We start from the raw sequence: 25,852 nt of genomic DNA, 5'->3' as shown, positions 1-25,852 counted from the left end.
TGAAGATTGGATCAGGCAAGAAACATCAGTGGGTGCTAAATCCAGGGAGGTTTTTTTTTTTTTTTTAGTTTTTATTTTAAGCTACTTTTAGACTTACAGAAAAGTTGTAAAAATAATACAGAGAATTTCTGGGTATCTTCCTCAGCATCTTACATAACCTTAGTCACAATTTTAAGAATTAAGAAGTTAACATTGGTGCAATACCATTAGCAAACCTGTTTCTCCCCTGATGTTGTTTCTCGCCCCCCAGAATCCTGCTCATCATACAACATGCACTTGTTATTTTTCCCTGACTTTCTGCAGTTTGCAACAGTTCCTCGGTCTGTCCTTGTTTCTCATGATCTTGATAACCCTGAAGAGTATTGATCGGTTATTTTGCTGAATGTTCCTCAATTGGTGCCTGTCTGATGTGTCCCGTGGTTAGCCTGAGGTCATTCATCCCTGATAAAAGGAGCCCAGAAATGGTGCTGTACCTTTTTCAGTGTATTGTATCCCTGGGCTCCTGATGTCTGTGTCATTCTGGTGATACTGACTTTGATAACCTGGTAATGGTGGTTGTTGCTGGGCTTTTCCATTATACTAGGGGAAAATTAGATGAGCAGGATAGGTGCATGGTCAGAGTGTCTGTCTACAAACTGCTCACTGGTTGCAACAGGAGGGAGGAAAGTAATTACAAAGTGGGAAAATTAAGCAACGCCCTTGACTGAATGACCAGAATTAATATTACCAGTGAGGGATAGATGGGCATCACATGCCTCCAGGTGTGATACTATGGGAAGGATGCTGTATCACCTGTGTTGAGACTGGGAACGCATAGGCTCTGTAATCGTGAGAAAATATCAGACATTGCAAAGTGAGGACTGTTCTAGGAAAAAAAAAGTTTGTTTTTGGACTGTGCCATTAATTTGGTGGTTCCAGCCTCCCAATTAAAAGAACAACTTTCATGTTTTCTGAAAAAACAAGGACATGTAATCTTAGTTGACTTTTGTGTTTTAAAATGCAGTAAAAAGCATAAAGTCAAAAAGGAAGATGAGGGGCACCTGGGTGGCGCAGTCGGTTGGGTGTCCGACTTCAGCCAGGTCACGATCTCGCGGTCCGTGAGTTCGAGCCCCGCGTCGGGCTCTGGGCTGATGGCTCAGAGCCTGGAGCCTGTTTCCGATTCTGTGTCTCCCTCTCTCTCTGCCCCTCCCCCGTTCATGCTCTGTCTCTCTCTGTCCCAAAAATAAATAAACGTTGGAAAAAAAAAATTTAAAAAAAAAGGAAGATGAAAGATCTAAATGGAGGAAGGAGGAGAGCTGAGGACAGAGGGAGTAGAGAACTGTATTTGAGTACCTGTTGTACATTGGGCTCTGTGCAAAGTCCTCTACCTGTCATCTAATTTATTCCTCCTAACAGTCCTTGGAGGTGGGGAGATGGACCCACATAACAGTGAAATAATTTGGCTGAGGTTATGAAGTTAGTAAGTGTCATGACCAGGATTCATCTTCTGATTCTGGATCCAGTTTTTTTTTCTCCCATTCCACACTGCCTTCTAATGAAACATTGGTTTCAAGATGAGTTGGGGTTTCTTAGCCTTACCGCTTTTTGCGTTTTGGACTGTGTAACTCTTTGCTGACTGGTGCTGTCCTTTGTCTTGTAGGGTGTTTATCAGCATCCGCGGTCTTAATCCATTAGATGATTATAGCACCCTTCCAGTTATGACAACTAAAAATGTCTCCAGGCATTGCCCGGTGTACTCTGGGTTTGGAGGGAGGGAGAAAATCAGACAAAAGGGTTGACAAATTCCCCTTTGAGAATTATGTTAAGGGATGAGCATTCTGTTGAGAGGTTTCAGGCAGAGCAGTCAGGTACTTCCTTATGTATTTAAGAAGGGAGAAATGGACTCGAGTCCAAAAGATCAGGCACGTGTAGTTGTGGAAGAGAACAAATTCACTGTTATATTAGTCTGCTTCTGTGACACTCCTTTCTATGGATATTGATAGCCTCACTTTCTCAGTCTTTGTGGGCTGCTGCTTCTCTTCTTAATCCTTGAATGTTGGTGTTTTTCCTCTCTTTACATCTCTCCCTGAATGGTCTCTTACATTTCCATTGAGTTCTTTCTTCACTGAGCTCCGTTTTGGCATGTCCAGTTGTCTACTTGGCATTTCCACTTGGATATCTTAAGAGTAGTAGTTCTGAATCCCACATCAGATTTGCTAAATCAGAAACTGTAGCCCAGCAATTTGTTTTAACAAACCCTCTGGGTGATTCAAATGCTCACTGAATCCCAGATTTTCAGCATGTCAACAGCTAGAGCCACATTTACACATTTAGTTGCTTTGGCCAGAAGCTTTGCTTGCTTTTCCTTCATCATCACACCCTTTTCACTTCTAAACTAAGGAAGTCTGTCTTAGTCCATTCAGGCTGCTATAACAAAATACAGCAGGCTTATAAATGAGGAATGTTTGTTTCTCCTAGTTCTGGAGGCTGGAAGTCTGAGATGAGAATGCCAGTAGAAGGCCGTCTTCTGGGTTGCAGACTTCATGTTGTATCCTCACATGGTGGAAGGGCTAGGGAACTCTGTGGGATCTCTTATAAGTGGACTAATCCCATTCACGAGAGTTCTACCTTCATCACCTAATTACCTCTCAAAGGTCCCATTCCAAATACTGTCACATCAGGCATGTGGGTTTTATGGGGACATAAACATTCAGACCACAGCATATCCTTTTGATTTGACCTCTCAAATGTATAAGTCCAAGATCAAGGTGCTAGTGATGTTGGTTTCTTTGAGGCTGTGAGAATCTCACCTAGCTTCTGTCAATTTACTGATAATCTTTGTCGTTTTTTAGCTTGTATCACCCTGATCTCTGCTTCCATTTTCACGTGGCACACTCACTTTTTATGTGTCTCTGTGTCCAAGATTCCCCTTCTTAGGAGGATGTTTGTTGTATTAACGCCAGTCTTAATGCCTGCAACTCATTACATTTACAACAACCCTAGTTTCAAATAAGGTCACATTCTGAGGTCCTACGGTTTGGAACTCCAACATGAATTTGAGGAGGGACACTGTTCAACCGGTAACATCTTCCCTGCTGTTTGGTCTAGGCCACTATCATCTCTCACTTGAACTATAGAACAGTCTTCTAACATCATTTCACTCATAAATCCCCTACCATTCTCTACATAAGGGGCAAGACTGATTAAAAAAAAAAAAAAGTACCGTGTCACTCTCTTTTCTCTTTAGTAACTTCTATTGTACTTAGACAATTGTAGAATGAATATATGAACAAATTTCAGTCTTGACATCTGTGCATCATGTTAAGATCTACTCTGCTCTATCTTAGTAAATGTTATTCGTGATACCCAAAGTCTCTGAAGGATATGAACTTGACAGATAAATGTGCTTCATATTGGGAATTTAGGTCACTGGGTAGAGAAATTGTTGCCAGAGGTTTGTAGCTTTTTCTCTCTTTGATTACAGTTGGCTAATCTCCTTCAGAATCAGGCAGTGAAAGGAAAAGCTGCTGGAGCGCTCCTGCGAGCTATCTTCAAAGGTAATAAAAACTAATGCTCTTCTACCTCCGAGTACATTGGTAGATTTGTTTACTTGTGGCCCATATTGATGCTTTTCTTACTGTTTAAAGCACCACTGAGACTTTGGGAATTTTACAAAATCAACTAAAGCTGCAGTCTCTCAGAGTGCCTGGGTGGCTCAGTTGGTTAAGCGTCCGACTTTTGATCTTGGCTCAAGTCATGATCCCACAGTCAGTGGGATCAAGCCCCACGCTGGGCTCTGTGCTGACAGCAAGGAGCCTGCCTGAGATTCTCTCTCTGCCCCTGCCCCACTTGTGAAAATGGACATCCTTATATTGTTCCTGATCTCAGGGTGAAATCTTTCAATTTTTTTTATCATTGAGTGTGAAGTTGTGGGTTTTCCATAGATACCCTTTATTAGGTTAAGGAAGTACCCATCTTTTCCTAGTTTGTTGAATGTTCTTCTCATGAAAGGGTATTGGATTTTTCAGATGCTTTTTTGTCTACTGAGATGATATATGTGATTTTTATTCTGTGCTGTTCTATTTATATGGTATATTACATTGATTATTATACATTGAACCAATCTTGTATTCTTGGTAAATCCTGCTTGGTTATAGCGTATGATCCTTTTTATATGTTGCTGGATTCAGTTTGCTGAATGTTGAGCATGTTTGTGTTTGTAGTCACAGGGATATTGATCTGTTTTTTTTTTTTTAATGTTTATTTTAATGTTTGTTTATTTATTTATTTATTTATTTTGAGAGGCAGCACACGAGCTGGGGAAGGGGTAGAGAGAGAGGCACAGAATCTGAAGCAGGCTCCAGGCTTCGAGCCCTCAGCACAGAGCTGGATGCGGGGGCCTGAAGCCACCAGCCGTGACATCATGACCTGAGCAGAAGTCTGAAGCCAACCAACAGAGCCATCCAGGCACCCCGATCTGGTTTTTTTTTTTTTTTAAACTTTTCTTAATGTTTATTTACTTTTGACAGAGAGAGAGAGAGACAGACAGAGCATGAGAGGGGGAGGGGCAGAATCCGAAGCAGGCTCCAGGCTCTGAGCTGTCAGCACAGAGCCCAATGTGGGGCTCGAACTCACAAACCATGAGATCATGCCCTGAGCCGAAGTCGGTTGCTCAACCGAGTGAGCCACCCAGGTGCCCCTGATCTGTTTTTTTAATGATGTCTTTGGTTTTGGAATCCTGGCTTTATAGAAAGAGTTGGGAAATGTTCCCTCGTCTTCTGCATTTTGGAAGAATTTCCAAAATATTGGAGTTAATTCTTTAAACATTTGGTGAATTCACCAGTGAAGCCATCCAGTTCTGGGCTTTTCTTTGTGGGAAGTGTTTTGGCTGCTAATTCAATCTCATTATAGGTCTGTTGAGATTTTCTATATTTCATTGAATTAATTTTGCTGGTTTATGCCTGTCTAGCAATTTATCCATTTCATCTAAGTCCTCTAATTTTATAGTATTTCTTTATAATCCTTTTTATTTCTGTAAGATCGGTAGTAACACTCCTCTTTCATTGCTGATTTAATAACTCGAACCTTCTCCTTTTTCCCTTGGTCACTCAAGATTTTTCCATTTTTTTTTTATCTTTTCAAAGAAAAAGATAGTGGTTTCCTTGATTTTTCTGTATTCCTCTATTCCTCTATACCTTATTTCATTTAGGTCTGATTTTACTCTTATATTCTTTTCACTTGCTTTAGGTTTAGTTTGCTCTTTTTATAGTTTCTAATGGTGGAAGATTAGGTTATTGATTTATCTTTTTTGTTGTTGTTCTTTTTTTAATAAAAGCATTTACAAGTATAGATTTTCCTCTAAGCACTGCTTTAGCTGCTTTCCATAGCTTTTGCAATGCTGTGTTTTTGCTTTCTTTCATCTCAAGGTACTTTCTAACTTCTTGTGTTTCTTCATTTGACACATTGGTATTTATGACTGTGTTAATTTTCATATACGTGTGAATTGCTTAGATTTCCTTCTGTTAATTGATTTCTAGTTTCATTCCACTGTCATCACAGATCATAAATGGTATGATTACAGTCCTTTTAAATTACTCAATTTTTTTTATGGCCTGATATGTTGTTTATCCTGGAGAATGTTCTATGTGCACTTGAGAAAATTGTGTCTTTTGTTGTTGGACGTAGCGTTCTATAGATGTCAGATTTAGTGTGTTTATGTCTATTTCCTTGATTATCTTCTAATTGTTCTATCCATTATTGAAAGTAGGGTATTGAAGTTTTCATTTGTTGAATTGTCCATTTCTCCCTTCAGTTGTTTTGGTTTTTCCATTGTATATTTTGGAGTTCTTTTGTTAGATGCTTATATATTTATAATTGTACGTATCTTGATGATGGATTGACCCTTTCATCGTTATAAAATGTCCTTTGTCTCCAGTAATAGTCTTTCCCTTAAAATGTGTTTTTTTTAAGTTTATTTATTTTGAGAGAGCGTGCAAGTGGGGGAGGGGCAGAGAGAGAAAGGGAGAGAGAGAATCAGTCCATCCGTGAATCTGTCAGCAGAGCTGGACCGGGGCTCAATCTCACAAATCGTGAGATCATGACCTGACCCAAAATCAAGAGTTGGACAACTCATTAACCAACTGAGCCACCCAGGTGCCCCTTAAAGTCTTTTTTTCTTTAAGTTTTTTTTTTATTTTGAGAGACAGAGTGAGTGTGCTTATGCGTGGGAGAGGCAGAGAGAGAGAGGGAAAGAGAGTGAGTCCCAAGCAGGCTCTGTGCCATCAGCACAGTGCTAGATGTAGGGCTTAATCCCCGAGGTTCTTGAGATCACGACCTGAGCCAAAATCAAGAGTTGGACGCTTAACCGACTGAGCCACCTAGGCGCCCCAAGTGTTTTTTTACTAATATTTGTATGGCCAATCTAAGTTTCTGGTTACTATTTGCATGGTGTATATATTTTTTGAGATATTTTTGAGGTATTTATTTTGAGAGTGAGAGAGTGTGAGTGGGGGAGGGGCAGAGAGAGAGAGAAAGAGAATCAGTCCGTCAGAGAATCTGTCAGTGCAGAACCGGACACAGGGCTTGATCTCACAAACTGTGACATCATGACTGGAGCCGAAATCAAGATCAGATGATTCTTCAACCAAGTGAGCCAGCCAGGTGCCCCTTAAAAGTCTTTTTTTCCTAATATTTGTATAGCCAATCCAAGTTTTTGGTTACTATTTGTATGGTATATCTTTTTCCATCCATTCTTTAATTTTCAAATTATGTGTCTTTTGAGTCTAAATTGTGTTTCTGGTTGACAGTATATAAATGAATTTTTAAAAATTTATTCTGCCAGGGGCTCCTGAGTGGCTCAGTCGGTTGAGCTTTTGACTTCAGCTCAGGTCATGATCTCATAGTTTATACGTTCGAGTCCCGCGTTGGACTGTGTGCTAACAACTCAGAGCCTGGAGTCTGCTTTGGATTCTGTGTCTCCCTCTTCTCAGACCCTCCCCCAGTCATTCTCTCTCTCTTCTTTCTCATCTCATCTCATCTCTGTCTCAAAATAAATAAATAAAAATTAAAAAAAAAAATTTATTCTGCCAATCTTTGTCTTTTGATTAGAATGTCTGATCCCTTTTCTGTAGTTACTGATAAGGTAGGGTTTACATCTGCTATTTTGCTATTTGTTTTCTTTGTTTTAGGTCTTTTTTTAACTTTATGTGTCTTGTGTTAGATAATTTCTAGTGTACCATTTTAATTCCTTTGTCATCTTTTTATTATGTTTTTGAGTTACATTCTTAGTGGTTGCGCTGAAGATTATAACTAATGTCTTAATTTATAACAGTCTAGTTCAGATTAATACCAGCTTAGTTTTAATAGTTTACAGCATTTTGCTCTCTATATAGCTTCTTTTTTCTCCCTCCTGTGTGTGATTACTGTCATACAAACTCATCTTTACATATTTCTGCCCATCAACAAAAATTTTAAGTTTGTTTAAATTTTTTTTTTTTTTTTTTTTTTACATTTATTCAATTTTGAGAGGCAGGGAGGGACAGAGAGAGGGAGACACAGAATCTGAAGCAGGCTCCATGCTCTGAGCTGTCACAGAGCCTGCCTGACGCAGAGCTCGAACCCATGAACAGTGATGAGATCATGACCTGAGCCAAAGTCAGATGCTTGCAGAGCTCGAACCCATGAACAGTGATGAGATCATGACCTGAGCCAAAGTCAGATGCTTGCAGAGCTCGAACCCATGAACAGTGCTGAGATCGTGACCTGAGCCAAAGTCAGATGCTTAACTGACCGAGCCACCCAAACACCCCTGTTTGTTTTTAGAGAGAGCATGCATGAGCAGGGGGGGAGAGAGGGAGAGAGAGAGAGAGGGAAACTCAGACTCCACGCTCAGCAAGCAGCCTGATATGGGGCTTGATCCTATGATCCTGGGATCATGACCTGAGCCAAAATCAAGATTCAGACATTCAACCGACTGAGCCACCCTGGCACCCCAATCAACACTGATTTCTATTTATTGCTTTCTACAAGTCTTATAAATCAGGAGAAAAAGTAATTACTACTACTTTTGTATTTTCTTATATAGTTATCTTTACTGGTGCTATCTCATGTGGATTTAAGTCACTGTCTAGTGTCCTTCATCTCAACCTAAAGGATTCCCTTTAGCATTGAGCAAGTCTTCTGGCAGCAAGTTCTCTCTTTTTTTTAATCTGGGAATTCTTAATTTCTCCTTCATTTTTGAAGGGTGGTTTTTCTGGTTGTAGAAATGTTGGACAGCCCTTTCAGCAGTTTGTGTTATCCCATTTCCTTTTTTTTTTTTAATTTTTTTTTTTAATGTGTATCTTTTTGAAAGAGAGTGACAGAGCTTGAATAGGGGAGGGCAGACAGAGAAGGAGAGACAGAATCGGGAGCAGGCTCCAGGCTCTGAGCTGTCAGCACAGAGCCCGATGTGGGGCTGGAATTCACAAATCGCGAGATCATGACCTGAGCCAAAGTGGGATGCTTAACCTACTGAGCTGCCCAGGTGCCTTTATCCTTTTTCCTTCTGCCTTTCAGTGTTGCAGGGGAGGGGGGGGGGGGGGGGTTGGAGGGTTGGTTTTTTTGATGAGAAACCAGGTGTTAATTATATTGAATACTCTTCCAGATGACTTGCCTCTCTTTTGTTGCTTTTTCAAGATTCTCTCTTTGTCTTTGCTGTTTTTTTTTTAAGTGTACCGTTTCAGTGTCCCTAAATACATTAACTATTCTGGAATTCTAATACTGTGTTGAATAGAGGTGGCAAAAGTGGACATTCTTGTATTTTTAATGTTTTATGGAAATTCTTTCAAACTTTAGTAGTTGGGTATGATTGTTAAGGGTTTTCTACAGATGGCCTTTGTTACGAGGAAGAGTCTTTGATTTCAGCTGTTTGTTATGGGATGTCTACCTGTGGTTCTCTTGGGTTTATCCTATTGGAATTTATTGAGCTGCTTAAATGTGTAAATTTGTCTTTGTTAAAATTGGGAAGTTTTAGGCTATTATTTCTTCTCTTCAGCCCTTTCTGTCTTTCTCTTGGGACTTTGATTATGTCTTGTGTTAGCACTCATGATATCCCACAGGTCTCTGAGGTTGTGTTCATTTTTCTTCTTTTTCTTTCTGTCCTTCAGACTGGATAATCTCAGTTGCCCAATTAAAAAAATTTTTTTTTTAACGTTTATTCATATTTTGAGAGAGTGTGAGTGGGAGGGGCAGAGAGAGAGGGAGACAGAATCCGAAGAAGGCTCCAGGGTCTGAACTGACAGCACAGAGCCCAGTGCGGGGCTCGAACTCACAGACTGTGAGATCATGACTTGAGCTGAAGTCAGACACTCAACTGACTGAGCTACCCAGGTGCCCCCTCAGTTGTCCTATTTTTAAGTTCTCTGATTCTTTCTTCCACCTGGTCAGATCTGCTGAGACCTTTTTATGGATTTTTCAGGTCAGTTATTGTACTTTTCAATTTCAGAATTTTTATTTACTTATTTACAGTTTCTGTCTCTTTTTTGATACTCAGTATTTGGCGAGACATTGTTCTTAATATTTTCCTTTAGTTCTTTAGGTATGGTTTCCTTTTCTTTGAACATATTGGAAACAGCTGATTTAAAATCCTTTTCTGGGGACACCTGGGTGGCTCAGTCAGTTAAGTGTCTGACTCTTGATTTCAGCTTGGGTCGTGATCTCACAGTTTGTGAGTTTGAGCCTCATGTTGGGATCTGTGCTGATGGTGTGGAGCCTACTTGGAATTCTCTCTCTCTACCCTTCTCTTTCTGCCCTTCCCTTTCTTGCTCTCTCTCAAAAAAAACTTTAAAGACATTTTTTTAAAAACTTAAAACTTTTTTTTAAGTCCAAGAGTGCTCAAGCAGGGGAGAGAGGCAGAGGGGAGAGCAGAGAGAGAGGGAGAGAGAGAGAATCCTAAGCAGACTCCACGCTCAGTGAGGAGCCTGACGTAGGGCTCGTTCCCATGACCCTGGATTCATGACCTGAGCCAAAATCAAGAGACATTCAACTGACTGAGCCACCCAGGTGCCTGTCCTGCTGATTTAAAATCTTTGTCTAGTAATCTAACATCTAGGCTCTCTCAGGGACAGTTAATTGATTCTCTTTTTTCCTGGATATGGGCCATACTCTTGGGACATTTTAAGTGATATTTTGTGGGAACTCTGGAAATGAGTTACCAGTCTCCTCTTCCAGATATGTTTTTGCTGTTCTGATATTCCTTTTGTCTTTATGGTGGCTCCTCTGAACTAATATAAAATATTGTTTGTTGTGTATGGGCACTGTTGGGTATGGCCACTGAAGTCTGTTTGGTTAGCTTTGCAGTTAGCTAGTGATTGATTGGGCAAAGATTTCCTTAAATGCCTGGAACCATTGAGTTTCCCAGCCTTTGCTGAGGAGCCCTGTGATGTTGGAGGTACACCTTCAGAGCTCAGGTGTTTTATAACTCCTCTTTAGTCTTTCTACTTGTGCAGAGCCTCACAGTCAGCCAGAGGGGAGAGTTTAAGGTCTTTTTGGGTCTTGCTTTGCCATGTACACTCCCTGTGCATGTGCATAGCCCTGAGTGTATTTGCATGGCTTACTAGATTCCTTGGGATACATCAGAATGTTTCAAAGCCCCCTATGCGCATATTCTCCAGGATTTCCTTTTAAGTTTTTTGGTCAGCTTCTTGCTTGCCTAACTATTATTGCTGCCTCAAAGCATCTAAAATAGTAATCAGTTGCAACTGATTTAGACAGATGTCCTGGGTAAAAATGGCCTTTTGCGGGGCGCCTGGGTGGCGCCGTCGGTTAAGCGTCCGACTTCAGCCAGGTCACGATCTCGCGGTCCGTGAGTTCGAGCCCCGCGTCAGGCTCTGGGCTGACGGCTCAGAGCCTGGAGCCTGTTTCCGACTCTGTGTCTCCCTCTCTCTCTGCCCCTCCCCCGTTCATGCTCTGTCTCTCTCTGTCCCAAAAATAAATAAACGTTGAAAAAATGGCCTTTTGCACTGAACGAGTTCAAAGGTCAAATAAAGACAAGCCTTGGGGTAGCTGGCTGGCTCAGTCAGTAGGGCATGTGACTTTTGATCTTGGGGTCATGAGTTCAAGCCCCATGTCGCGGGTAGAGTTTACTTTCAAAAAAAAAAAAAAAAAAAAAGACAAAGCTTGGTAATGAAAATTTCTAGGGAACAGCCAGACTGGTCAAATGACAGTTCTTATCTGGGAATTGGGCTTTGGAGGTGTTTCAACCATATTCTGTCCCCCCCAGGGGCTGCTAGGCTGTTGGCTTTCGGCTTTTACCAGGACTGTGGGGCTATTGGTTTTAAAGACTACCTGAGCTTGCGGGGGGGGGGTGCTATGGGAGTTGAGGGCATGTTAAAATACCACAAAACTTGTTCTTACTGAGATTCAGCTGTTTTTCTTAAGCAAACACTCCCTGGATTTTTGCAAGCCTTTGATTAATTTTCAGAGTTGTGAACAAGTTGATTTTCATTATTTTTATCAGTTTTTACTGCTTTTATGGAGGAAAGGATTTCTGAGGTCTTTATTTTTCTGCCATTCCCACTGACATTATTCAGTGATTTTTAAAAAAATTTTTTTAATGTTTGTTTATTTTTGACAGAGAGACCGAGCATGAGCGGGGGAGGGGCATAGAGAGAGGGAGACACAGAATCCAAAGCAGGCTCCAGGCTCTGAGCCGTCAGCACAGAGCCCAACGCGGGGGTCGAACCCACAGACCTCGAGATCGTGACCTGAGCTGAAGTCAGATGCTCAACTGCCTCAGCCACCCAGGCGCCCCTCAGTGATGATGTTTTAAAGTGGAATATGTTAAAGACATTTAATTTGGGTTACTGGGCCCAAAAAAGGCTCTAAGATATTTTAGAAGGTATTTCTCTTTCTGCACTATGAACTTATTTTAAAAATCAGTGACATAGGTGGAAGAAGAAAAGATGACATTTCAGTCATCCACCTAAATTAAATACTTTTGTAAAGCTCTTAAATATTGCTGCTCTAAACACAATGGTAATCAGTAAATTGATAATTCTGCTTCTTTATTAAACTATAGTGCTGTTTTTCCTGTTTGCCCTTCAACTTTCTTCTTTCTTTGTTTCTGTACTATTCATTTAAAACAATAAGGTTCCCCCTGCTCTGAGGAAGCTGGAGCTCTTAGGAGGCTTAAGATATACATTCGCTCGATCCAGTTGGTGGAGTCAGGGGATTTGCAGAAAGAAGTAGCATCTGAGATTTTAGGATTACTAATGGTGGAGGTAAGAGGGTAAATTTGGAGGGGGGGGGTTGTAATTTGTTGAGGGAAGGGAAACTTTAATGTGCCAAACCTAGCATAGTTCCTACTTACAAATAAGAACTATTAAAAAACAGAAGTTGGTGGATGATCCATAAACCCATGTTTACGTTAATTTCTGATATGGTGGGCATCTGATATCTTTGAAGAGTTGGTGTATTTGAAAACATTGGAGAACTGATGGAGGATTCTGACCTTTGAAATCTTTTATGATCAAAGGTTTTATACCAGAGCAGAATGATTTCCTGGATCCCTTATAGGACCAGTTCTGGGTTTCAGTGCCAGTTCTATTCAGCAAAAGACTTTATTTCTTGGAGAGACCAAACATTTAGATTTCTGCTTAACATTTTCTTTGTCTCATGAATTTTTAGGTTCACAATTTTCCAGGACCATTACTGGTTGAATTAGCCAGTGAGTTTGTTAGTGTTATCAAGGAGGGCAGGCTAAAGAATGGAAAATCTTTGGAGTTATTACCCATTATTCTCACTACCCTTGCTGCCAAAAAGGAAAATGTGGCTTATGGAAAAGGTAATTTTTTTTCCCAATTTTAGTGGCCTTTTCTGTAGTCACTTAATCAAATTTATCTCAGTATATTTTTCATTTCTAGGTGAACTAAGTGGGGAAGAATGTAAGAAGCAACTGATTAACACCCTGTGTTCTGGCAGGTGAGTCTTTCTCATTAACGTGTAGCACGTGGCCAGACATGCATGTGGCCAAAAAAAGGATTACTGTTGATGTCAGGAATTTTTATCACTAAGTTTTTGGTCTGTGTTTTTGCTTATAATGTACTGTAAAACAGTACAAACAAACACTGTAAAACCATTTAGTTTGCAATGAATTTTTGAGAGATTAGTTACTATATTTTCTGTTCTAAACTACATATAGTTTGACTCTTCATCTTAACAGAGCAGTGTTGTCTTCTAGCATTACTTGGAGTCCCAAGGTCCTTAAGGCTGAGAGGTCACCCTTCTGCTATATCTTTTATGTTTTTTTGAGTGAGTGGGATACATAATGATGTTGTACCTGTAAGCCAGAAATAGGGGAATCCACCCTAAGGAAAGACTCCAACATAATAAGAAAATTCTCATACGTAGACCTGTTCACCACAGAAATTTGTGACCAACTTAAACATAGTATAATAGAAAAATTTAAGTTATGGTAAGTAACCTGTGTAAGCTAAGGTAGAGCTACTCCATGAAATTTAGACCCATTAGAAGTAAAATATATAAAACCATCAAATTGAAAAATCCTTACCATACAGAGAATACAAAGTTATGTAATACAATGATTATGTTTGGGTACATTGAAAAGAACCAGAAGCGAACACCCAAGATTATCTAAATCAGAAATAACAGCTTTTATGGTTCCTTACATAAGATCCCTAAAATATACATGATTTTAAGTATGTATCAGCACATGTGTGCCTATATGTTTATTTGATTTTAATTACACTAGAGTTTATTCAATATACATCACAATATACCTTGCATTTTTTCATTTACTGCATCTGTTCATGTCAGAATATACGACTCTACGTCATCCCTTTTACTAGTTCCATACTATTCTGTTGTATTTGGCTAGTCTCCAATTGTTACGAATATTTTTTTCTAATAAATAATATATGGTTATTTGGTTTTTTGCTATTATAAAAGGTGTTTGCAATGAACATCCTTATATATCTAGGTGACCTTTGTAAGCATGTACTTGGGATAGATTTCTAATACTAATTTGGGTGGGTCTGTGCTTATGTGCATTTTTAAACTTGATAAGTATTGCCAGCTTATCTTCCCAGAAGGGTTCTATCAGTGTACACTCTCTAAAATCGTACGTGGAGACCATTTGTTTCCCCAAATCTTCCCAGCATTGAATGTCATCAGACTTTGATTTTGCCAATCTCATAGGTTAAAAGCTGTTATTTCATTGATTCTTTGATCTTATTTCCCAGTGGTACCAAATCAAACTAGAAATGGCCTTAATTTTTCCCTCATTAATTTTACAAAGGAATATGCAAATAAGTGAAGACGAGATAAACTTTCATATTCTTTGTCATTTTCTTTAACCAGATGGGATCGGCAGTATGTAATCCAGCTCACTTCTATGTTCAAGTAAGCATCTTTATTTCCTTTTTATGCCTGCCCTGCTGTGTGAACTTGGCCTGCTAGAAATTGAAATTTAGCAAGTTCAAGCACCACTTTCCCCTGAATAAGAGTAATGATAACTTTGTTTTCTGTTATAGGATTTTTCCCCTCTAATTTTTCCCCCTTTAATTGCTTATTTAAAATATTTTTGGGGGCACCTGGGTAGCTCAGTCAGTTGAGCATCTGACTCTTGATTTCCGCTCGGGTCATTGACGATCCCAGGGTTGTGGGATTGAGCCCCACATCAGGCTCTGCAGTGAGTGTGGAGCCTACTTAAGATTCTCTCTCTCCCTCTGCCCTTCTCCCCAGCTCTCACTCTGTCTCTCTCAAAAAAACAAAAACTGTGATTTTCTTCTCTTAATATTTTATTTATTTTGAGAGAGAGTGTGTGAGCAGGCAGGGGAGGGGCAGCGAAAGAGAGAGAAAAAAAGAGAATCCCAAGCAGGATCCATCCATGCTGTCAGTGCAGAGCCCGATGTGGGACTTGAACTCACAAACCATGAAATCATGACCTGAGCCAAAAATCAAGAAATCAGACACTCAACCGGCTGAGCCACCCAGGCGACCCTGATTTTTTTTTTTTTTCTGAGATAACTTCCCTTATGTAAGGTGTTTGGTTCCCTTTAAGGTTCTCTGTTACAGAAAAACCAAAGGGCAGTTACAATATTCTAATTCTAATATGGTATTCTAATCTCCCAAATAAGGCCATAGCTTTGGCCTTCAGAGTCTTTGATCCACAGGGATGTCCCTTTGGCTGCAGAAGAGGTGGAATTTGTGACGGAAAAAGTGTTGAGGATGTTCTCCAAGTTGAATCTTCAAGAAATACCACCTTTGGTCTATCAGCTTCTGGTTTTCTCCTCAAAGGTACACATAAAAAAGTATTTTTTTTCTTTTTAAACTCTAGTGGGATGGTCAGTTAAGAGCATTCAGTTTACTCATACTCCTGGTTTACATACTAGGGCATAGATGCTTTCATTTCACGTATGATGATATGATTAGTAAAAGGGTCAGGCTCTTCAGCCAAGGAAAACACCTGTTATTCTTGTACTACCACATTTGGTATGTGTGTGTAGTAGTAAAGGGGGTAAAAGTCTCACGAAGGGTGGACTAGTGGTCCCTTAACTGAAGTCTAATACCATCATCTAGTAACATCTGCTGTTTCAAACCGGATTTTTTTTTTTTTTTTAATTTTTTAATGTTTATTTTTGAGAGAGAGACAGAGTAGGGGAGGGGCAGAGAGAGAGGGAGACACAGAATCCAAAACAGGCTCCCGGCTCTGAGCTGTCAGCACAGAGCCTGATGGTGGGGCTCAAACTCACAGGCTGTGAGATCATGAATGGAAATGAAGTCAGATGCTTAACTGACTGAGCCACCCAGGCGCCCCTCAAACCCAATTTCAACATGAAAAAATGTTCTGTAAATGCTAACTGTGACTTGAGGTTGTCATTTCTCTGTTTAAATTCATACTCGAGAATACTCTAGTCTGAAAAAGTATTTTAAGTTCAGCTTGGTGATCTTGGCCTTTATAAGGAGACCTTACCTAATTTTGTACCTTTTTTTTTTTTCCAGGGAAACAGAAAGAAGGCTTTGGAAGGAATCATAACTTTCTTCAATGAGCTAGATAAGCAGCACAATGAGGAACAGAGTGGTGATGAGTGAGTAATACAGTATTGAAATAAAATCATTTTTGCAAGGCATCTTCTTATGTGTTTTACTTCATTGTTACTTAACCTCTCAGTCCCTGCCTTCACCTCAGCAGAGAACTTCCCTGGCCCTCTTTTAGCTGCTGAGCAGCTCTTCTACTCTTTCATTTGTAGCTTTTCCAGGAGAATAGTGGTAATTATTCTGTAAGTTGCAAGTTTATAAACTGTTTATAAAGTGCTCTGTACCGGGAGCTGTACGGCCCTGGGACTACAGTGATGAACTAGTCAGACAAGGTCCCTGCTCCTCAAGGAGTTTAAATACTGTGAGAAGAGAACAGAAAATAAATAAGAAAAATATTAGAAGGTGCTATGCAGATAATTTAAATAGATGGTCTGATAGTGACAGGGTAGCTATTTTAGGTTCAGTGGTCAAGGAAAACCTCTTGGAGAGGGTGTTATTTTAACCGAATCTTGGATGAGAAGAGCCACGATATGTAGATCAGGGAAAAGAACATTTTTAGTGGGATAGTGACTAGTGAGTACAAATGCAAGATGCAGCATGGCATTTTGAAAAAGAGGGTTTTTGTTTTTTTGTTTTTTTTTAAAGCAAACATTTGTAGAGTGCTTACCGTGTGTCAGGTGTTCTAAGCACTTTAAACCTCACAACAACCCTATTTGCCTCAGCTTTATGCATGTGTAAACTGAGGCACGGGGAAGTGAAGGACTATCCCAACATAGCTATAAAATGGAGCTGGAATTTCAGTCCAGGCAGTTTGGCCACAGAGCTCATGCTGTTAATCCTGTTGCGGCCTACTGCTTCTACTACTCTAGGGTAACTTTTGTTATTTGGCTTGCACAACTGATAAGAAGATGGTCTTTTCTTTCTTGTCTCTCTTTTTTTAATTTTAGGTAGGCTCAATGCCCACTGTGGGGCTAGAACTCATGACCCTGAGATCAAGAGCTGTGTGTTCTGACTGAACCAGCCAGGTGTCTCTAAAGATGGTCTCATACACTGAGTTAGGAAAGACTGACAGAAAAGCAGGTGTTGCACAAAATAAGCTCAGTTTTAACCATGTGAAGTTTGAGAGCTTGTTTGGAGGTTCTAGCAGGGGAGCGCAGCTACTCGTATACCCTTGACCAAAGAACAGTCCTCCTCTGTCGGGGAAGCTCATCCTCTTTGACAGAGCACACAGCTTCGGGAGGGATGCACATAGAGCCGTGAGGGAGGAAAGGGACACCCGCCTAGCCAGCCAGATCAGCGGAATCAACCCTGGCGATCAATGGGGTGACAGATGTTGCAGACAGATCGCCCGCATGTCCTAACCATGTTAAATTTGAGATGTATATTAGTATCCCATATGGAGGTATTGAGTAGACAGTCTGGAGTAGGGAGAGGTCAGGACTGGAGATAAGAGACTGGGAAAGAACTCAAACCATGGGACTGGATGGGGTTCCTTAGGGAAATTGTGAAGAAAGAGAAACACAAGACTGAGCTCAGAGGCATTCCACCACTTAAAGGGGGGTGAGCCAGCAAAAAAAAAAAAAAATTGGGGGGAAGAGTTCAGTGACAATGACCCAGAGGAGAAGAATTAAAAGAAAAAAAAGAATAGTCAAATGGCATTGAGGGGAGTGGGTAGGGAGGGGACAGAAGCCTAATTGAATTAGATTTAACTGGGAAATGGTAAAGAAGTGGAATTAATGACAGTAGACAGTTCTTTCAGGAAGTTGTGTTACAAAGGGGCAAGGAACGAGGCAGTAGAATTTATACTTAACTGCCTGCCTCCAGTGATGGTACAGGTTCGGCTTGAGTTGGGTCTACTTGTTCATCTGAGGATGTGCATGATTGTCTCTTGTTCAAACCGTAGCTCATACCTTTCTGTTGAATCTTTTAGGCTGTTGGGTCTTGTTACTACTGTGCCAGCAGGTGAACTTCGTCATGTGGAAGGCACCGTTATTCTACATATTGTGTTTGCCATCAAATTGGACTGTGAACTAGGCAGAGAACTCCTGAAACACTTCAAGGTAGCCCTAAACTCTTCAGGTGATCCAGGGATCTCTTTATGAAACAAGGTGTTTGAATTCAAGCCACTTAATTCAAGCTAGTTAATGACAGGGAAAAAGTGGAAGCATTGTAGAATGACCCTTAATCTAGAGGATGCCTTTTACTTTGAAAGTAGAAAATATATGACGTCATCACATTCTTAAGCAAGTTCTATTGTAAATCCAAACCTTCAATATTCTAATGTTTGAAAAAGAAAAAAAAGCGATGCCTGGGTGGGTCAGTCAGTTAAGCATCTGACTTCACCTCAGATTATGACCTCACTGTTTGGGAGTTCGAGCCCCACATTGGGTGAGCTCAAGCCCTGCTTCTCTCTACCTCTCTCCCTCCCTCTCTTTCTCTCTCTCTCTCTCTCTCTCTCTGTCTGTCTCTCTCTCTCTCCCCCTCTTTCCCTCTCCCTCCCTTCCCCGCCTCCCTGCCATGGGATTCTGTCTCTCTGCTGCTTGCTCACTTGCTCCCCCTCTCAAAAAAATAAGGAAAAAGAAAAAAATACTGTTTAACAGGAAACTTAACATTTAATCCTAACTCTGTCATTGTCTTTTGTGAGCTTCAACCTTGACCTCTGCTTCCCCATTTAAGATTTGTGATATTGCCTTTTTCTAGTAGTGTGTTTATGGGATTTTGTGAAACTAAGTCATTTGTCATTAAATAATTATGAAGTAATAAGATAATAATTAGAGGTGTTTTGAGCTCTTTTGAAAGAAAAGTAATATACAGATAAAGGACCTATTTTTTCCTCCATTTTATTTTGAAAATTTTAACCCACAGAAAAGTTGAAATGCTGTAGCACAATGAGCACCTATATACCCTTCACTTAGGTTCAGCTGGGGTTTTTTTTTTTTTTTTTTTTAATGTTTACTTATTTTGAGAGAGAGAGTGTGCAAGCAGAGGGAGGGGCAGAGAGAGAGAATCCCAGGCAGGCTGCATGCTATCCGTAAAGAGCCCCATGTGGGGCTCGATCTCACAAACTGCGAGTTTATGACCTGAGAACCAAAATCAAGAGTCAGACACTTAACTGACTGAGCCACCCAGGCAACTCTAGATTCACCAGTTTTTAAATATTTTGGGGGCGCCTGGGTGGCTCAGTTGGTTAGGCGGCCGACTTCGGCCCGGGTCATGATCTCGCAGGTCCGTGAGTTCGAGCCCCGCGTCGGGCTCTGTGCTGACTGCTCAGAGCCTGGAGCCTGTTTCGGATTCTGTGTCTCCCTCTCTCTGACCCTCCCCCGTTCATGCTTTGTCTCTCTCTGTCACAAAAAAAATAAATAAACGTTAAAAAAAAAAAAAAATACTGTGCCACATTTACCTTATCTCTCTGACATATATTATTTTTCTGAATCATTTAAAAGTAGAAGTCTAATTTAGTGCCTGAATACTTCCACATGTGTTTCCTAAGAATAAGGATTAGTATTGGGGCATCTGGGTGGCTCAGTCGGTTGGAAGTCTGACTTCACCTCAGGCCATATCTCACGGTTTGTGAGTTTGAGCCCCGCGTTGGGCTCTGTGCTGACAGCTCAGAGCCTGGAGCCTGCTTCGGACTCTGTCTTCCTCTCCCCCCTGCCCTCTCTGTTTCTCTAAGATAAATAAACATTAAAAGGAAAGAATAGGATTAGTATCTTTTAATTGAATTTTTTGAAGCATCCAGCCCAATTGTCTTGTGTCTCGCATTGTTGGATTTGTCCTATAGTTTCCTCATGATGAGATACTCAACATTTTTGGCAGGACTATTTCATAAGTGATGTTGTATAGTTTCTCTTGTAGGAGGTCAGTAAACTTTGTGTAAAGGGCCAGGTAGTATTTTATTTTAGACTTTATAGGCCATATGGTCTCTGTTACCACTACTCAGCGCTACTGTTGTAACAAGAGAGACAAAAATGAATGTGTGGCTGTGTTCTAATGAAACTGTATGGGCACTGACGTTTGAAATTTAATTTTCGTGTGTCATGAAATATCCTTCCTTTGTTTTTTTTTTTCCCTCAACAATTTAAAAATGTAGAAGTCAGTCTTCGCTCAAGGGCTATAGGGAAATGGGCAGTGAGCTAGATTTGGCCCACAGGCTGTAGTTTGCCAACTGTTCTGTGGTGTCAAAATAGCAGAAGGCTCATGCTACTAGGCTGTCTTCCTAGTGGTGATGCTAAGTCATTTGGTTAAGACAAAAACCATCAGTTTTCTTCATTTGCAAAGATATATGTTTCCTTTTGTAATTAGAAAGTAATCTCTGGGCTCATAACTTGAGATGGTGTGAAAATCCTCAGCAGCCTTTCACCAGTGGTTTTCGTTTTCCCATCTACTGATGATTCTTGGCCTTAATTAGTAATTATACTGGGAGTTCCAAAATGGTAGAATTAAAACATTTTTTAAATTTTTTTATGTTGTTTTTTGTTTATGGTTTTTTTTATGGTTTTATTTTTGAGAGGGAGCACGTGTGCAAGGAGAGGCAGAGAGAGGGAGACAGAGGATCCGAAGCAGGCTTTGCGCTGTCACTGCAGAGCCCAATGTGGGACTCAGACTCATGAACTGCAAGACCATGACCCGAACCAAAGTTGGACGCTTAACCAACTGAGACACCCAGGCACCCCTAAATTACAAAAAATTCTGTCATTCCCTCTACATTATTAGCTGGCTTTCTTCCGTCAGAAAAGCCTCCCCCCCTCCTTTGTTTATTTGTATATATTTTTTTGTTTTATAAATTATTATTTTTTAAGTAGGCGCCCAGCGTGGTGCCCTTTGTGAGGCTTTACCTCATGACCCTGAGATCAAAAGTCAGATGCTTAACTGACTGAGTCACCCAGGTGCCCCGACCTCTGTATTTTTTGAATGTTGTGTACCCACTAACCTTTTTAATTCAATATATTCATTATTCATTACTCAAATTGACCCGTATTTGGCCAGTTAGATCCTTCAAGTTGGCTTATGTGTCGTCCTGACGTGACTCTGAGCACTGCCTACCAAGGCTCGCCTTGTGCTTTGTTTGTGCCATCCATATGGGTATCAGGCATTTCTCCAAGGAGCTGTGGGTCCCTTTTGTAGGAAAGGATATTTAAAGACTGTAATGTGGAGCTAGACTTGAAAGTTCTTCTATCTCGTCTGTATCTGTTCACTCTTCTTTTTGTTCAGGTTTATCTTACTATATTAATTGATTTCTATCAAAGAACCAGTTTTGTATTTCTTCATCTTTTCACTGTCTTATTTTTGTTTGTTGGTTTTCTGTTTTATCTTTGATTTTATATTTTTTCTTTTGTCTTTTGGGTATTATTTCTTTTAGGCCTCAAAGACCTATTTTTTAAACTTACTGAGTATAGTTTATGTAAAATTCATCCACTTTAAGTTTACAATTCAGTAATTTTTCATAAGTTTACCTAGTTGTGCAACCATCACCATAATCCAGTTTTAGAACATTTTTATGACCCTGTAAAATCCCTCACGCCCATTTTTATTAAAAAAAATTTGGGGGGAGCGCCTGGGTGGCTCAGTCGGGTAAGCATCCGACTTCAGCTCAGGTCATGATCTCTCGGTTCGTGGGTTCGAGCCCCGCGTGGGGCTCTGTGCTGACAGCTCGGACCCTGGAGCCTGCTTCAGATTCTTTGTCTCCCTCTCTCTGACCCTCCCCCATTCATGCTCTGTCTCTCTCTGTCTCAAAAATAAATAAACACTTATGGGGCGCCTGGGTGGCGCAGTCGGTTAAGCGTCCGACTTCAGCCAGGTCACGATCTCGCGGTCCGTGAGTTCGAGCCCCGCGTCGGGCTCTGGGCTGATGGCTCAGAGCCTGGAGCCTGTTTCCGATTCTGTGTCTCCCTCTCTCTCTGCCCCTCCCCCGTTCATGCTCTGTCTCTCTCTGTCCCAAAAATAAAAAAATAAATGTTAAAAAAATAAACACTTAAAAAAAATTTTTTTTTAAATGTTTATTTATTTTTGAGTGGGGGAAGGGCAGAGAGAGAGGGAGATACAGAATCCGAAGCAGGCTCTAGGCTCTGAGCTGTCAGCACAGAGTCTGACATGGGGCTCGAACTCATGCTGTGATATCATGACCTGAGCCGAATTCAACCCTTAACCTACTGAGCCACCCAGGCACCTCCTGCCTCCTTTCTAAAAATATTTTTTAATGTTTATTTTTGAGAGAGAGAGCACCTGAGAGAGTGCCGTCACACTTTTTTAGTTAATTCACATTCCCAACCCCAGGCTCAGGCAACCACTAATCTACTGTCTCCACAGATTTACCTTTTTTAGAGAATTCATACAAATGGAATCATACATACAATATATGATCTTTTGTGTATGGTTTCTTTCATTTAGCATAATAATGTTTTCAGGGTTCATCTATGTTGTAGCCTCTGTCAGTGTTTCATTCCTTTTTATTGTTGAATAGTTATTCCGTTGTATACATATATCAGTTTGTTTAGCTGTTCATCAGTTGATGGATATTTGAATTGTTTTCCACTTCAGATTGTTTCCACTTCTACTTGAATAGCCACTTTTTGGCTATTATGAATAACGCTGTTATGAAATTCACATGCAGGTCTTTGTGAAGACATTTGTTTTCATTTCTCTTGGATAGATACCTATAAGTGGAATTTCTGTGCTGTGTGATAAATTTATGTTTACATTTTTAAGAAACTACCAAAGTGGCTTTATCATTTTACATTCCCTCCAGCACTATATGAGGGTTCTTGTTTCTTCACATCCTCACCATTTGTTCTTGTCTGTTTTATTTTCGTTATTCCAATACGTATGAAACAGTGTCTCGCTGAAGTTTTGCTTTGCAATTCCTTAATGACTAATGACAATCGAACATTTCTTCAATGTGCTTATTAGCTGTTCTGTTATCTTCTTTGGGGAAATGTCTACTCAAGTCTTTTGTCAGTTTTTGATTACATGTCTTATTTTAAGAATTCTTTATATATTCTGGGTAGAAGTCCTTTACCATGTGTATAATTAGCAAGTGTTTTTCCCAGTTTGTGGCTTGTCTTTTACTTAATGGTATCTTTTGAAGCATAAAAGTTTTGAATTTTTATGAGGTCCAGTTTATCCGTTTTTTCTGATAAAAATTAGGCTTTTTTAAATAATCTTCACCTAATCCAAGGTTTTAAAGATTTTCTGATACTGTTTGTTTTTTAAGTTCTGTAGTTTTAGGTCCTAGGCTTCTGATCACAGGTTTCTGATCCATTTAAAGATTGTTTTCAATAGGTTATGTTATACTTTTAAGATTACTGTAAATAACGACTCTTTTTTGTTTTCTTTATAGACAGGACAGCAAGGAGATTTCAGTAATAATACATGTCCCTTCAGCATTGCCCTCCTGCTCTCTATAACAAGAATACAAAGATTTGAGGAACAGGTATTTATTGATGACTTTTTGGTTCCTTTTGTATTTGATAAGGAGTAATAGAGCCCTTCTTTAGCCTATTCTGCTAGCAGCAAATTCCTCTGTAAGACACGTGGGCCTGTGCTGTTTTCTGGGGGCTACCTGAAGATTTCTTCAGATAATTAGTTCATACCTTTATCTCCTGTGGTGTGGAAAGCCAGATGGTGAGGTGGGAATAAGAGTGGAAACCTATCACACAGTCCCTTAAGTGACAACAGTAGGAAGTTTAGTAGGAAGAATTCACCAGCAGTTTTATTATATTGTAGCTTTCTAAGAAATTGTCCTTGATGGAGTTGAAATTAATGAGAACAGGCTAGTTGCAGGGACGAAAATATAAAATCCTTTGCCCCCTTTTTTTTTTTCCATCTGTGTTCCCTGGTTGTGGGTAGTATTAGTATTGATTTTAGCCCTTTTTCTCTCCTAAGGAATGCTTGTCTCAAGTTCCCATTGAAAGTCCTAATTTTTGTATCCTACTCATTTAGTGAAACAGTTATTTTAGGGAAATGAGTGTATGGCAGTGAGCGTGAACAGATTCTATAGCACGAGCTATCATTTTTTCTTCATTTTGCTATTTTTTTCATTACATTAGGTGTTTGACCTTTTAAAAACTTCAATTGTAAAAAGCTTTAAGGATCTTCAGCTTCTCCAAGGCTCAAAATTTCTTCAGAATCTAGTCCCTCATAGGTCTTGTGTTTCAACCTTGATCTTGGAAGTGGTGAAGAATAGGTGAGTTCATGAAGCCAAACCCCAGTAGGTTCATAAGGTATTTGGTGTTAAAAGATGAAGTCTGATACACTTGTGGCCCACCAGAGAAAATTGAGGACTACAGCTATTGACTCCACATATCAAGGGTAAATCCCTTAAAATTAATTGGTCAAGTGAGCTGTTCCTATATCAAAAAATCCTTAAATCCTAAGGCTTGATTTCTTGGCCTCCTTGATAACAAGAATACAGAACTGAAGTGGGTGCAATTCTTTCTTGGCCTGAATCTTCATTGGGTTTTTAGGTGAGTAAAAAAAATATTAAAAGTTTTATTTAACGGTTGAAGTTTGAGGCTGATGGATAGAATTGAATTAGCAGTTTTAGATAAATCCATTTTAAATCAAATTGAAAAGACTGGTATGCTGGATGTTATTTTAAGTTCAAGATCTACATTAGCTGTTGTAACAATCTTTACTGTGTCATATTTGCTTTGTGGATTAAATAAGTTTTAAAGCTTTATGATTTAAATCATAATTTGAGGTAGATCTCATTCCACGTCTGGGAATTCTGATTTAGATTGAATTTTCATGAGGTTGGCACATAAGGCAAATTTCAGGCTAGAATCCATTGTTTCTGGGTGGTTTACCCATTGATAAACTTTAAAGCTTCTTTATCTTCTCTGTTTCTGGTTATTCTTCTTTTTTCCTGAGGTTTATGGTTGTATCTCCTATATTTTCCCAACCCAGTCTCTTCAAGTTGGGCTAAAGATACAGGCATATTAGCTAGCCAGGAAATTCCTGGAAAGCTGCCCTGCTGGGAGTCCCAGCCATAGGACCTGGAAGCATCTCCATCTATAGTTAGGGTGGAGTGGGCAGTTACCACCAGGTAGGACCAAACCTGAGTGAGGAGGCATCTGGAGAATATTACTAGACTCCTTAGAATAACCAGCTGGTTATTTACACATACTTGCTCCAGTCAGTTAATTAACCTGTAAATAATCTTATATGGTATATGATTAAATTTCTGGACCCCACTTAGCACATTTTGGTGCTATTGTATTTGGTTAGTGTTGATTTTTGGCATGTCTGTCATAACAGTGTATTCCTAAAAAAAACCTCTTTTTAAAAATTAACACTTTAAAAATGATAGTACCTGGGGCGCCTGGGTGGCGCAGTCGGTTAAGCGTCCGACTTCAGCTCAGGTCACGATCTTGCAGTCCGTGAGTTCGAGCCCCGCATCAGGCTCTGGGCTGATGGCTCAGAGCCTGGAGCCTGTTTCCGATTCTGTGTCTCCCTCTCTCTCTGCCCCTCCCCCGTTCATGCTCTGTCTCTCTCTGTCCCAAAAATAAAAATAAAAAACGTTGAAAAAAAAAATTAAAAAAAAAAAAATGATAGTACCTGTGGGGAAAATAAGGCGACTAGACTTAAAATGTATTTGACATTCAAAAAAATAAAAACTAAAAAAAATAAAATGACATTCTAATTAGAACACTGATTTTTTTAATTGAGATATAATTGACAGATAACATTTCAGATGTATAACATGATTCAATGTTTGTATGTATTGTAAAATGATCAGTGTAAGTCTAGTTAAAAAATTCAATGTATTCTCTTTTTTGAAGTAAAATCAACATGCAGTGTTACACTGATTTGACAGTTCTGTACATTGCTCAGTGCTCAC

At 39.9% G+C, this 25,852-nt stretch overlaps 1 protein-coding gene across 4 annotated transcripts in view; it reads left to right on the top strand.

Moving 5' to 3' along the window:
• Positions 1-25,852, top strand: part of FANCI (FA complementation group I) — a 91,926-nt gene that overhangs the window by 14,129 nt on the left and 51,945 nt on the right. For 3 of the 4 annotated variants that reach the window (XM_047862132.1, XM_047862130.1, XM_047862131.1), the window contains exons 3-12: positions 3,464-3,536; positions 12,106-12,236; positions 12,643-12,799; positions 12,879-12,936; positions 14,335-14,376; positions 15,150-15,273; positions 15,979-16,064; positions 17,945-18,074; positions 23,351-23,443; positions 24,060-24,196. In XM_047862132.1, coding sequence (XP_047718088.1) covers positions 3,464-3,536; positions 12,106-12,236; positions 12,643-12,799; positions 12,879-12,936; positions 14,335-14,376; positions 15,150-15,273; positions 15,979-16,064; positions 17,945-18,074; positions 23,351-23,443; positions 24,060-24,196 — 1,031 coding nt within the window. Of the gene's footprint in view, positions 1-3,463; positions 3,537-12,105; positions 12,237-12,642; positions 12,800-12,877; positions 12,937-14,334; positions 14,377-15,113; positions 15,274-15,978; positions 16,065-17,944; positions 18,075-23,350; positions 23,444-24,059; positions 24,197-25,852 lie in introns of those variants that run through there. The other variant, XM_047862133.1, reaches the window with a different exon arrangement.

This window comes from Prionailurus viverrinus, chromosome B3 (assembly GCF_022837055.1).
Source record: "Prionailurus viverrinus isolate Anna chromosome B3, UM_Priviv_1.0, whole genome shotgun sequence".
Lineage (NCBI taxonomy): Eukaryota > Metazoa > Chordata > Mammalia > Carnivora > Felidae > Prionailurus > Prionailurus viverrinus.
The sequence above is the reverse complement of the archived record's forward strand: the minus strand, read 5'-3'. Positions and strand labels throughout refer to the sequence as shown.